The following is a 15,278-nucleotide window of genomic DNA, read 5'->3' as shown; positions in this document are numbered from 1 at the left end:
GTTTTCCATGATGTTGTTTCTTCCAATGTATTTCTCAGCTTTTGTTTTTCCATTAAAATAATTATTTTTAAATTATAAACTTGTGCATAAAATATGAACGGTAACCACAAAGAATATAAGTAATGCAGCAAGACACGTCATGGAAATCTAACACAACCTGAAAAAGTCTACCATGGTTACGGAGTTGATTTCATCCTCACACTCTAAAGCCATTTCTTTTAACGGGTATGCTAAGTTTTATTTGTGTTTAATATTAGTTCACACTTTTACCAAAGTGCATTAAATTAACCATCATGACCACCATAATACTGTAGACAGCTCAATTACATACCAGCATCACAACAGCATCATATAGCATATCAATTACAATACATATCAATAATAATCCATTGTGTACTTGGCTTTGTATTTCATTACATCCACTCTATATATCCCCCAGGTATATCAATTTCACACCTCATTGTCTGTTATATCAGTATCTTTACATTGCGTTTAACTTTTATTTCACTCTCATGTATCTTTTAGGTGTAACTTCGGGTGTATCAAAGCACTCTATATCTCCATCATTGTATAGTAATATTCCATATCATAACCATGTATCTGCAGTGGGTATCTTGGAACCCATTCAGATCACCACTTACTGTGTTTTATGCAACATTAGAGCCAGAGATCTAAATCTGCGAATGTTATAGGGAAACTCATCATTAATACCCAACAGCACCATTTCTGGAGAAGGTTGTTATCGAGACCAACCATTTCGGATAGTATCCGAAACACTCTAGTTAGCCATGACTGGGAAATTCCATGCAAAGTGCAAAAAAACATTTATAGCTTTGCAATTTTTACACTAGATGATAGAGTTTGGGGAACATTTGTTGATAGGTTCCATGGTATTGTATAGACTGTATGAATTTAAAATGTAGGAGCTTGGGCTTATAAGTAAATCTTTAACTTGAGCGATACTGAAATGAGTTTTTTTCTCTATAATGGGTCTGTCTCTTTGTGCCATTCTAATTTAGCAGCATAGTCTTGAGCCACTCCATGGCGATTATTTTATTATGCATGAAAGACTGTTTTGCTGTCATCTTCCCCCCCCAGCCCCCCCACCCCCACCCCGATGTAAAGATTGTTAGATTAACAAACTCAATTGGGGAAAAGTCAGGGAAAACTGTGCAAGCATCTTGTTGTCTGAGTCAGCGATTTAATACCACTAATCTGCCATCTCCCCATTACTTTTAAATTCCTGAAGGTTTTAGAAAGTTCATTCTGGAAAGAAGTCTCCCATCATAATAGTAAGCTTCTGAAGCAGTGTTTGGGATGAGTGTTCCATCAGGGGTGCTAGGAATGTATTATGTGCAATACACAAAAAGAGAGAACAGTGTATCCAGCCCCCTATATTTTGATTTTTCCCACCATTCCCAGCCTGTAGTAGCTATTATATCAGCTTCAGTGAAGCATATTTGGGTGTCTACCCCAGTATCGTTGAGAGAGTGGTCTACACAGCGTTTGTTGTCCCTTTACATGTACTGGCATCAACATTTCTAGAAATCAATATTAAGCAGGCTGTGCCTGTGCTGTGATCAGAGGTAATATAAATAGGGGTCTGGTACTATTAATCCCCCTTTATTGGTTAATTCAAAACTTCCCATTTAATACAATTTTGTATACCTCCTCAAACCAATCTTATAAACAGCTGCCATATTTCTTAAAAAAAACTCTTGAGATAAGTAGACAGGTACATTCATTTTATAATTTAAGTATTTTAATTGATTTTTAGGAGTATAACTAATGATATTCGGCCAGCTACTGACAATGGGAGCATGATCCATCTACCTACTTGTACTCAGATATCCTCCTGAACCACTCTAAAATTATTCTGTATCAGCTCAGCCATCTCTCTGGTAATATAAACCCCAAGGTGCATCAGTCCACTCGGTTTCCACCAAAGAGGATATTCCGCTGTCCAGGGGCTAGTTTTATCTGTTAGTGGAAACGTGTCAGACTTTTAACAACTGGTCTGCAGGTGCGAATAGCCACCGAAACAGACGCTATCTCTAAGTATATGGGCTATATTTTCAACTGAGTTTTAGATATATAAGGTTGTCTGCATATAATGATACTAGCAGCGTTCCATATTTACAATAGATTCCCCCCCCCCCCCCCCTTTAGGTGGATGAAATTCAAGCGACCAGGACACCAACAGTTCAACATAAAGAGCAAAAATCAGGGGTGAGAGTTGACAACTCTGGCGGTGCCTCTACCTATGGGAAAAGCTTCAGCTTGCACAACGTTCAATTTCACACATGCTATACATAGGCTGTATATACAACAATGTGATCCCATCCACTTAAGCACTTGGTGCATGTACTCACAAACGACTGCTCTACATCTATTAATATCACAGCTGCTGATATTTAGGGGTCCAGTCAATGGAATATAGTCATCAGTATGCCTAAGCTAAACGCAGTTGACAGAGGAATAAACCCCGATTGTTCGAGGGGGGACATATTTTTGCATTATAGAATTGTAATCTTTGCACCGGTATCTTAGCCAGACTTATTTTTAAAACTGAGTAATAACAGTGGTTTATATGAAGCTGATTGACTAAGATTGCAACCTGGCTTTGGCAGTACTGTGATCACTGTTTCACGCATCGGAGGGGGAAAAAAAATACAATATCTCTAATAGCCTTGGATATCCCTATTATTTTGGGGGCAATTATGTTGGAGAACTCCTTGTACAATTCAATGGGAAAGCCATCATTACCGGGAGCCTTCCCACTCACTAGTGACTCTATTGCTAGTTTTATATTGTCAACCGTTAATAGTGAGTTAAGGAGCTCGCAGACCACCCACGCCAACGCTATGTTATTCAAATATTTCGTTATTTCATCTACAGCATAGCCCAAGAGTGAGGTATACAATTGTTCATAACAGATTAAAAGTTTTTGGGTTAGCTACTAGGTCTGTGAGCACGCAAACATCCTGCCGAAAGAGACTTATTATCTGCGGGTCATCCTTATGTGCTTTTAGGATCCACGCTAGCATCCTACTTGGCTAACCTTACTCTCCGAATGCCCTATCTCACATTTGTTTAGTTAAGTATAAATCCTTTGTGCACGATACCTCCCTGAACTCTTCCAGTGTGTCCTGAATCTTGCCCAATGTATTTGACTCTTGCATTCCCTTTCTGAACGTTTTGCTTCCTTCACTAGCAAGTTTAATCACGATCGTAATGATCCAACAATCCCTGAGCTTTTAGATATAAATATACCATGAATGTAAGACTTAAATGTGTTCCATAATGTCACTACCACAGTCTCTGAACCTTCATTCAACTGAAAATTTTCCAATATGCACATTACGATACCTGCCCAGAATACTTTGTCCTGTAATTTGTTCCCGCCAAGCCTCCATGGCAGAGGTTGTTTCGAAGGAGCAGGTTAATTTAAAATTACCAAAACACTCTCAGAGCATTCCACAGTGGTAATGTCTGTACCTACCTGGCAAAATGCACTAGATTCAGAAATTAGCTACATTTCTATATGTGAGCTGGCATATATCGACAAGTAATATGTGTAATCTGCTGCAATGAGGTATATAATTCTGCAGACATCGACCCACTCAGTTACATCATCTTAGCCAGCGCTGCACTGGTTTGTGAGGTGGATCTATTGGGGTTAACAGATTGTGTCAAAAATACCAATCTGAAATATCCTACCCACGGATTAGCGTGCTCTACAAACCTCTTACATACTACCATTAACTCACTGTAAAAGTTCAGAGAGCCTACAAGGGGCCCATAAACATTACGCACATCCACTAGTGGCTCAGTCAAATGACTTACTAACAATAACAAGCACATTTGTGTTTCCATTATCCATCCTTGAAGTAGGAAGTTCACATTTTGTTTTATTCAAATGTCCATCCCCACTGGAGTGTCTCAAAAACGAGGAGGCATATCTGTGATCCCCATGCAGTTGCATGGATATGCAGTGCTCCTGGTGGTGCGTGAGTTTCTTCAAAAAAAGCCACATTCACCCCTTGTTTTTTAGGATAGGTTAATACCCAACAGGTTTTGTGGGGATTATTAACCCCCTGTACAAATAAAGCTGATCAATTTTGGAGTGGTGCAAGCTGTATCGTCTGCAGTCACACGTTGGATCAATTATGACCGTGTCAAACCACACACTGAGAAAAATTACAGTGAAATATGACTTTGCATATACATCATAGTAATGTATATAGAAGTCCCTTAAACATAACTTGGCCTCCCATTCCGACCCCAATGGCTGGTAAATATTACCTCCCCAAAGTTTTCTCAATCATCAACATGGGTGAGATGGGGGCTCCCAAGAGCACGCTCTCGACTCAGGACTTATCTATAACACCCATACTATAAATATTTTGGAGAATACATCGATCCCATAGCTTGTATTCCAATTCTGCCTCCATGTTATCATTCTTATATATATATATATATTTTAAAATCTTTTTTATTAAAGAATAACATACAGTACTTAAATCAACCAAAACAAGTGCAGTTCAGTGCATCGATCAAAACTTCCAATAATCGTAAGTTTCAGTACACAAATATGTCCAGGCACTGGGTCTACAAATCAGAAAACACATATCAATTTTCCATATTGTTGATCATTGAATGTCTTCATCGTCTACCACTAGAGAAGGAGGGCGGATGACAGGCATGCATATTAAACCTCTTCTTTCATTCCAAGGGCCCCACATTTTTGTCCATTTATGCGGGCAACCCGTGCTCCCATAGACAACCCTTTCCACCTGCATGCACTAATACATATCCAGCTCCCAGTCAATATATCTGGGCTGGACTCCACCCCTCCATGTTGTAGCTATGTTACACTTTGCCATCATGCAGCCCAATGTAACCCACATCCTCTCCGTGCGTGACAAATCCGTGGCCTCCCAGATATTCAGCAGACACAGCCGGGGGGAAACCTCTATAGGTGACTTACATATGCGAGACATACCGTTTATAACTTTTTCCCAATACTTCTGAAGGATCAGGCAATGCCACTATTGATGTATGTAGGTACCCTCTTGGTCACACCCACGGGGGCAGTCAGGAGAATTCAATACCCCCATCTTGACCAGTACCAAGCTAGTATAGTAGGTCCAATGCAACAATTTAAGTTGCATAAATTTGAATCTGGAGCGAATCGCAACTTCTCGGGGGGAGGCCAAGGCTTCCCTCCAGTCGTCATCATCCAAGTCCCCTAAATCGTCAACCCATTTTGTATGGGTTTTCTCCTGGGCGTCTGGAGTATGATTGAGAATTTTACAATAGGTCAGTGAGATTGCTTTCTCTGGAAGATACTCATCTAATAATCTATCTTCCACAGGTGAAGATACCGGCAAGTCCGAGTCTTTCGGAATAGCTTTGTTTAATGCATTTCTGGCCAGGAGGTAGCAAAAAGGTTTCCCTTTCGTGTAGTTGGTGGTCCCTTTGCAGGCCGCTGAATGGAATCACTCCACCCTTCACCCACAAGTCTCCAACTTTCGAGAGACCAATCAGATCACACTTGTCAAACCCTGGTTGTTTCGATAACATCCCAAAACGGGCAGTCTCCAACAATGTAGTAGCTTGCGTTATTTTATCTTTTCAACCCAGTGTGTGTGCAGCCTTGCGCCATAAAACTACAGTGGAAGACGTAGGAGTAAATCTAGGTGTATACTTTGCCCCCGCTACTAACCCCATTAAGTCCCCCTAAGTAAGTGCCAGGACGCATGTTATGCCTGTCCATTCTGTAAGCGGGGTCAGATATGGGACGATGGACCCAGTGATTCAAAACAATTAATTGTGAGGCCCAGTAGTAAGATCTGATGGCGGGTAAGGCAATGCCTACGTCATACCGGCTCTTTGTAAGTTTAGTGAGGGCTATACGGGGAGAACCTGGATTCCAAAGCAGGGCACGTACTTCGCAATCGATTAATTGAAAATAGTGAGGTGGGACTAAATATGGTGTATTTTGTAGGGCATACAAAAAGCGAGGGAGTGCCATCATCTTGTATAGGGCCGCTCTGCCTCAAAGTGTAAGGATAACGTTTTCCAATGGTGTATATCCACCCAGAGGCGGGGCATCAAGTTACAGTCATGGAAAACGGAGGAATCAGGTGCGATATAAATTCCTAAGTATTGGAAGCCGTCCGTAACAATTTTAGCATCGCAATCCATTGGTAAACTCAGCAGGTCCCCACTTAATACATAAATCAGGGATTTATCCCAGTTAATGGTGTAGCTGGAATATTTCTGGAAAACAGTAAAGATATGTAGCACCCTACGAATAGAAAAGGGGGGCGAGCCAGATACAGTAAGATATCGTCGGCATAAAGGGAAATCTTATCTGTCCACTCCAGCGACCAATTGAGACCCCTAACAAGGGGGTCTCCTCTTATCCATATAGCTAAAGGATCCAGGGCCAAGGCAAAGAGTAGGGGCGAGAGCGGGCAACCTTGTCTCATACCCTTGCCTAATTCAAAGGTTGCTGAGTGAGGACCATTCACCGAAATCTGTGCCAGGGGGCCAGAGTAGAGAAGACGCACCTAGGACAGAAACCGACCACCAAATCCATATCTTTCAAGTGCCGCAAACAAAAAAGACCATTCAATCATGTCAAAGCCCATTTTGGCGTCAAGGGACACAACAATGGAGTCCTCCTGTATAGTGGAGGCTCTACCCAGGACACCGTACAGATGGCGGAGGTTCAGCGCTGTATTCCTAGTAGGCATGAAACCGGATTGATCAGGATGCACTAATTTGAGGAGGTACAGGGAGAGACGTCGTGCTAGAATCTTAGCTAAGATTTTTACCTCAGGGTCCAATAAGGAAATAGGTCGATAAGAGCTACATTGTTCGGTGGGGATTACCCTTTTTATGAATGACGACAATATTAGCAAGCCTTTGCGTCTCAGGCAATATACCCCGAATTGCGCTCTCCTCATACATCCGCACTAGAAATGGGACAATAGTCGTGGCATTGAATTTGTACAGTTCTATTGGTAGGCCGCTCAGGCCCATGGCTTTACCGGACTGCAGAGCAAAAATCCCTTTAGAGACCTCCTAGGCCGTCAAAGCAGCATCATGGTCCTTAACGTCTTGGGAGTCTAATATCATTCTATTATTAAACGGATGCAGTGCGGTCAAGCAGAGGAATAAAAAATATTTCTAACATCATAGTCTTCATTCCCAGTACATTGACAGTGAGACAATTAAATTCTTGGGTTCGCTACTCACCCATTCAGCACAGTTATTGAAAACAGGTTTCCGGTTATACTAAATGTCAACAACAAGCAGAGATTTTAAGAAATATAATAGTCGTTATTGATGCAAATCGGAAGACTTTTCCGGCTACCATGACCATAGTTCGGGCTACTGGCTCCTGACCTGGACCCTCCTGCGGACCTGAAAGGAGTGTCTCAAAATCACAGCACTGCCTCCAGCTAAGTGAAAAGGATACTTTTCCACTATTCTCCATCCTCAGTTTGAAAGTGAAAATCAGGGAGTATCAGACTGCTTGTTTGCAACGCAGTTTTTTTTTTTCCTTTCTTTTATTTTGATTTCCAGGAATAATTTCCTAGATTCCTGCACCAACTGGGTAAAGTGAGGAAAGAACGCCACTGGAGAGCCATCTTCATACTGAAGGTCAGATTGTGCCCTTTTTGGACACAGTAGTGTCTGTGTCCCTGTAACTAAGTAAACAGGCAATAATTGGCCTGGGGCTTTGATCTGGCTGGGGCCTAGGAGCCAGGAATCTGTGGAATCTTTCAATTAGAGACACTGGTGAAAAGGCCCCTCTCACAAACAAAGAAGCCAGCTTCTTCTCCACAAAGAGCTCCACTGAAATAGGTTGCTCAGCCTCTGCAACACCCATTACCCTGATATTATTTCGGCATGAACGCCCTTCAAGGTCGGCATGTTTACGTTTCAGTTTCATTGTGTGAAGTTCTTCGGAGATGGCTGCGAGTCGTGCAGCAGAGTCTTGACAGGAGTCCTCAACATCTGACACTCTGATCTCCATCTCTATTAATGGATTACCGTGTCTATCCTGCCTTCCCTATATCTTTGCGATACATTTTTAAGAGTATGATGATTCAAGCCATGTGCCGGCAGAGCACAATCCCGGTACTTGTCAGCAAGCCTAGAGCCCCCAGACAGTGCATACTCTGTTATGGTGCGTTCTCCTCCCAGTTATGATCTGAAGCAATAAATAGCAAGCCTGTTCTTGAGTTTCAGAGATGGTTCCAACAGTATACCTGTGTTTTCATAATTAAATAACAAGCAAGCTAATTCCTAGGACAGCTTGTTTGAGGCTGGAATATTAACAGCCAACAGCGGTCGTCTCCTTCGACGAAAGTTGACTCTGCAAACTGGCATGACCTCTGTCTCAATAGCCCTGGTGGGCAATCCCACTCTAAAGTATGTTCTGTTATGTTCTGTTACCTAGGTTTTTATAGTACCTGAAGAGCGATCTTGTTTTAGAATTTTAAAACAATAGTGGGACTAGCAGACACTAAACCAGCGATAAGACAAAACAGACATGGCAACAAATGTGCCAACTCTATTATCATGATAAAAGCAGGCACACAACGAGCAGGCATTTTTAGCATTTCTACACGTTTAAAACTTTACACTTTCCATGAGACAAATAGAAACTTCTGAATGAGGCAAAAACAGAAAGGATAAAAATAATGGAACTAGAAAAAGTAGGAAGAGGAATTGTCACCATGCTTACAACAATGTTAACAATTACTAAATGTTCTTATGCTTAAAACTTCTTAAGACACAATTATTTTTTCAGTGAATCAAATAGAAAACAAGCAAACTATTTTTGTATATGAACTTTGTATTCGTACCCAATGGCATCCCATACTGTAATAAATGGATTCCAAACCTGGATTAAGGTTCAAGCTAAACAAATTAAGTAACTGAGGAAGTATTTTTAAAAAGTATTCGCCGTTAAAAAAGAGAGCAACTCAAAATATTTACATGTTATCTTCACTTTGAGACTTCCTATTAAAAATCATGTCAACCTCATCATTAAGAACTACCACAACCACAGCTTCAAGCACACCAGCCAACATCCAAGACCAGGAAGCAAAGTTAAGAGGCATATTAATTAATGGTTAAGTAACTAGATCTCTGCCCATATTTGTGGCAAAGGAGTAGTGACTAAGTAAAAGAACTGCCAGGAAAGCTAGAAGCCCAGAAGAGTTAGATTGTTAGTAGCAGAATTTCACACCAACAGCTGTCTTTTGAACACATTTTCCCCAGTCTCATGAGCCCTTTGGCTTTAACACAACAATGTAAAGCACACATTCACACAGGGTGATCTTTGCTCTATGTAACAGGTGTCTTATTGTTACACAGCTCAATGGTAATCATTTTATTCCCCAAGGACGAATGAACCCACCAGGACTAGAACTTTTGATCATGCAATCACACACAGATCCCTGAAGTGGATTCATTTAGCGCAAAGCCACCAAATGTACATTTACCATTATAGGAAAGTGCACCTTTCTCTAGGGATAAATTCTGAAACGGGTTGCTTATTCAGAGCTAAGACTAGTGGTCATGAGAGCATGCTTAATGGTATGCAAATCACATGCTACATGCTCTTGGTGGTGTTTTTTAGAGGCTGTCCCATCCAAGAATGTTCGATGTAATAACAGGTCCATTTGTCTTTTGTATTAAAATTATGCTTAATTCAGCCATTACCAGTGCAGAATTAACTTACAAGATACGATATTCAGAGTTCGCCCAAAATCTGAGAACCCAAATGAAAATACCTAAAATATTGTTGAAATAAACATCAGAGAACACATATAATATTTTAAAGTGTTGGTGGTGTTCCATGGCAAAGAATCTCATTTGCAAGCCAGTTCCCTTGGCTATGGACCAAGTCGACATATCTACAACATGCACATGCTTTAATGTTGATAGCAGCTGTTATAACAAAGGCTGCCTATGTGTTAGTTATAAGAATGCTAAAGAACATTATATCTGAAATTAAACATTACACAAACACTGCCAAGTTAGTTAGTTCAATATATATGCTGTCTTGTAGTATGAATTCAGATAGTTCAGCTACGTGGTAGAGCGAGGAGGACATTCATAAAAACTTGAAAGCTTCACAATTGCTGTATCTTATCTGCCTCCACCTTAGGCCCAGTAAGATAAGACAAATAACCCCCTCTCACCTGCAAGCCGTATCCACGTCACAGTTCTGATCAATGTAGCATGGACTTTTGCCACCCAGTTCAAGAGTGACAGGCGTTAAGTGCTTGGAAGCAGCCTCCATGACTATCTTCCCCACGCTGGTGCTCCCAGTATACAAAATGTGATCAAACCTCTCCTTAAGAAGTAGAGTTGTCTCCGCCACCCCACCGTTTACAACTTGATATGCCTCCTGTTCATAAAAAACAAAAAGTAGTCAGTCTCAGAAGAAATCTCTACAGCCAGAAGTAGTGCACATGCATGATCTCTACACAACTGGGCAAGTGCAGATGAGGATTATCATGAAAGTGGATTAGGGATAGGTTACTTACCTTTACTGATTGGCTATTTTAGATATTTTTGGAGTGCTGAGCATGTTTTGGGGGCTGAAGCGAAGGAGCTGTATTAGTGCAAGAGAGAAGAGGTTAACAAAGAAAAGATAGTTTCTAGGCCAATGTTCAAAACCTCTATTGTGGTGTACTAAGAATATGGAAAGCCTTAGAAGTAGGAGATCCATAAAAGACACTGATGTATAACGGCTGCGACAACTAAAAAACAAACAAGTTCTTTCCCTTATGACTGCAGTATGAAGGAAGGATGAGAAGCTTTGAAAGCAAGTATGGATGGTTAGTTGAGAGGAAGAGGAGGTCAAGACCCACTCTAAGCCATGAGTGGGGACACAAGATGTGAATCTTTAGTCATCTATTAAATTTCAGAAGTCTAACTCAAGTCTGAGATGTCGCAATAGGGCATTCCTACTATGTGAAGGGACAATGTGTCAAATCATTTGTACATGTCTTTGTAGACAGTCATACTGGGGTATCTACCTTTAGCATACAAATATGCAGAGCCTTGACTGGGAACCGATGGGCATGAGCAAGTACTTCCTTGTGAACTAGATACAGGGTGCTGGATTGTGTTCTCTTTCACTGGGGGAAAGTGTAGACTAGAAAATGCAGGTCTGATATGGTTATCCTGTAATGGCAGTAAATTAGCTAGGCTGTGCCCCTAAAGGATCTCTTCAGCATGTAGAGATACTTTTTCTGCATCTTTGCACTGAAAGCTACAGAAGCACAAGGGAGATTTTGATGGGGAGTTGCCGCAAAGGGCAGTTTCTTTAAAAGAGTTTTTCAATGTGGTAATATACCCTTGGTGTTAGCATTTAACTAAGTAATAAAGTAGGGGGCGTGGTTTCGCCGGGCAGCAAGACGGACAGTCTTTACGGGCTCTGCTGGCCGGACCTCTAATCCATCATTTATCCACCACCAACTGGGCTCCCATACGCAAGCAATAGCCTGCACAGGGTCCCCTCACACCTACGACCCTGCCTGTGCCACCGGAATCCCTGGATTTGCCTTCTAAGCGGGACTGGGGAGGAGGCGAGTGGTGGCCTGCAAATGGCCCTGAACTGCCGACCACGCAGGGTGGAGCCAGGCAGGGAGTGTTTCCCCCGGAGCCGAAAGTTGTGTCTTGGCTGCGGATGACTCTGCAACTGTGAGCTGTTGACAACTACCTTCCATGAGCTTGCGGGTTCACCTAGGATAGGAAAGATCACTGTGAGACTGATGGTGCCCATCTGGGCCTACGGGCTGCGGCAAGGGCGCGCTGCCCCTTTACACTGATGGCTTGTGCGTTGTGAGGTCCGGCGCTATATCACGGGCGTGCCCGCTAGACCCATGTGGCACCGTTACACTCTCACCTACTTCTTACCAACGCTGCAGCCAGACGGGCAGTCAAAGCAGAGCTGTCCTAGACCAGATTGAATGTGACCATGAGACCGCCCTTTGGCTCCCTGGGCTAGGAGTCGCACAGTGGGCAGGCAGCCCTGTGCTTTCTTTTTTAACACGTTTTGTCCTGTCCCGCATCTAACAACGACGGATGTTGGAAGTTGTTGCACCATGTACACAGACATAGTGTACTCCAATAGGAAGGAAAATAGTTGGAATCCAAGTGCTTGACCTTGGTCCGTCGTTGGGTTTGCTTAGCCCTGTGCTTTCTTCTCTGGCTGTGCGTGGTGGCCCTGGTTATGCAAGCAGTCAGATGCCCCCTACCATAGGGCGGTGATTTGGGGCAGGGGCCCCTTAACGTTTCGCCGCATCTTGCTGCTTGCGGGTCTGCTGCGACCTGCGCATGCTCCCCATTGGCCGACATTCCATGTGCGGTCGGACCTCAACATCCTAACTCCTGGGAGCTGCGGGGAGCGGCGCATTTGCAGCTATGAGTCGTGCATCGAGGCAGTCATCTGCAGTGCGTTTACTACTTACCCTGCGGTACACTTCAGTGTGTTCCTCAGAATTGACTGCAGGCCCATTTCTCTTGGCTGCTTGCTGGCTTCTCAAAAATCAAAGGGGAAAGGATCACTTGACCTGAGTAACCAGGGTTTGCAACGTTTAAGTGGTTAATAAATAAAAACCCTCATTCACGTACTCAAATCGTGAGGCGGTATATCTTGGTTCTCCGCCTTGTCTTTACTAACGTGACAGCATCATCATTGGGTTTCTCTTTTGTCAACAGCTTACTCCATCCGGAGGAGAACCACTGTTTTTTGCAGTAGTGATCAACGGAAAAGGAGGTGATTGGTGCTTGAGTGAAGTGAATTGTGAAAGTGATGTTAAAAAAACTCATATCTCTAGATTCAAAAACCTGGTTACCCATAACCAGGTTGTCAAGAGCAGAGCCAGCACAAGTCGCGCTGCGTCCCGCAGCAGGTTTAGACGCTCAATGACTATCTGATGAAGTGCGTACTATAGGACTTTAAGGTACTATATGACCTTTTTTTGAAGCCGGTATAATTGACCAGGTTTCTTTGAGACTGTGGAAACACGCGTTCTCTTCACTTTTCTTAGGTCCTGAAGAAAGCCCCCTTGACCCATATGTGCAAACCCAAGGGCTGAAACATGTCGATCTTTTTATGGACACTCTAGTGCGTTAGACTAATAAAAAGTCATCATACGCACAACACATTTTTAAAGAACTTCTTGAACCTAGACCAATTGAAGATTTTGAATCTAGAGATCCGAGTTTTTTAACATCACTTTCACAATTCACTTCACTCAAGCACCAGTCACCTCCTTTTTTGTTGATCACTACTGCAATAACCAGTGATTCTCCTCCAGATGAAGGAAGCATACGACAAAAGTAATGTAATCGTAATGGGCTACTTGTTAACCATCCATGCTTTGGTTTGGGGTCTATTTATGCGCTCCAAATGCTCCTTTTACATTATGTCTATGTAAGACCTATATTACTGAACTACAAGTATCTTCTGAAAACATGGGAGAACATCTCAATTATATGAATAAGAGAGAGAATCCACTCAAGAAATGTGCTACTCTGGGAAACACAGACTATTGATGTCTGGAAAATGAAATAGTGTTACAACAAATAGCATAATAGGTGACCTTTGTTGGCCTTATGATGGTGTGGATAACCACTTCTGAAAACAGGTCTCAATGATTATAGCACATATATAAGGGGACCAATATAAAAAGACAAAGCTTGCACTCAAAATTTTCTATGATTGTCCGTAGAATGGCCTAAATGTACTGGACATCATGTCCATGAGAAAGTTGCTCTATAACATGAAATTACATCCAAAGAGCTGGAGCTTCGTAAATCAGAGGGAAAACTTCTTGCTGCCTATCCCAAACAGTCACTTGATACCTTCACGTAGCTCATTTACACTAACTACAGCTAAATCTAAAAGCGCTTTAATGTTTTCACATAGCCTCAACATAGGAGACAGGCTATTCATAAGCTTGAAGAATTGGTATTTTTTTTAAATTATTACTTTTATATTTACCGTGGCCCAACTCTAGTAGGTGCACTCACTTATTCTAGTTATCCACTGGTAATACAATTCTTGCAGTCCAAGATTCAGTTACTCTAGTTTTCAACATGGTTATCATCCACAAAAGTATCTTTTTTGACGATAACCACACCGAAAACTAGAGTAGAAATAATAACGATGAGCATTCAATACTATGTCACTAAGTTAATCGTACAGCACATAAAAGGCTTTTGAGCCCTATCCCATAACTTTAACGGTAGGCACAACAAACACACCTTGTCAAGGTATTTTGGAACCAGTTGCTCAATCAGATTTGCAGTGTGCTCGCTGACCTCCGATGGCTTCAACACTACGGCATTTCCTAGGACACAGAAAAAATCAATGTTGTAGCATAGAGTTTTTAAACATACTTTGCACAGTCCAGCATTATTTGACAGTATTTCACAACATCGCCTGCTTACTCTACAGAAACCTTACAGCAGCTTGCAATGTCCTGCACTCATTTTCCAAAGTCTGCATCTGAGATGGTTTTACCCTACACGAATGGCCCACAGTTCAAATGAAAAGTGGAGGAAGCCTATGCCTGTATCGAATAATGCTTCTTGTTGAATCCTATTATAGGCAAGAAGCAGGGGATTCTGAAATACTAGGCAGCAGGTTTACAGTTTGTTTGCATTTTGCAATGCGACAAGAATAGAGAAAAATATTAAAAGCTAAGTAAGGTGTGGACGAACATGAATGGTGACCCTGTGACCACAGAGTTTAATCTAATGGGTTTCAGATATGACCGAGACCATGATCTCGATGAACAAAGTCAGGAGCAAGAGATACCTAGTCACTCACACTGATGATATTATTATTTTTTTAAACTACCACAATTAGGGGGCAGGTCACACATTTTTCTGTAAGTACGATTCACGGCGGGAGGAGGGGGCTGTGACATGGACATGATTGAGCGTATCAGTGGAATTCACAAAGACATACGTCAAAATCAATAGTGTGGAGGTTGCATCTTTGTGTGCAGAGCGCACAAAAATGATACGTAGATCTGGAAAAAACATAAAACGGAGGACTTTCGGGAAATGCATTTAGAATACCAAATGGCAGACACTGAAAACGTCCGCTATATACAGCTTAGACATGCGCTGAGGATGCACGTAAGTTAGGGAGAACAAATACCAGAAGCAGCTCCCCTTGAAGATAGAATACTGGGTGACCCAATATCGAATAAGGCAACATC

At 42.0% G+C, this 15,278-nt stretch overlaps 1 protein-coding gene across 2 annotated transcripts in view; it reads right to left on the bottom strand.

Annotated features, from left to right (window-relative positions):
- Positions 1-15,278, bottom strand: part of ALDH3A2 (aldehyde dehydrogenase 3 family member A2) — a 424,152-nt gene that overhangs the window by 217,890 nt on the left and 190,984 nt on the right. For both annotated transcript variants that reach the window (XM_085649336.1, XM_085649335.1), the window contains exons 4-5: positions 14,314-14,399; positions 10,233-10,441 (exon numbers count right to left, since the gene is read on the bottom strand). In XM_085649336.1, coding sequence (XP_085505462.1) covers positions 10,233-10,441; positions 14,314-14,399 — 295 coding nt within the window. The remainder of the gene's footprint in view (positions 1-10,232; positions 10,442-14,313; positions 14,400-15,278) is intronic.

The sequence above is a fragment of the Triturus cristatus genome, chromosome 3_2, assembly GCF_964204655.1.
Source record: "Triturus cristatus chromosome 3_2, aTriCri1.1, whole genome shotgun sequence".
In the NCBI taxonomy this organism is placed as follows: domain Eukaryota; kingdom Metazoa; phylum Chordata; class Amphibia; order Caudata; family Salamandridae; genus Triturus; species Triturus cristatus.
This window is presented reverse-complemented; position numbering and strand designations above follow the sequence as displayed.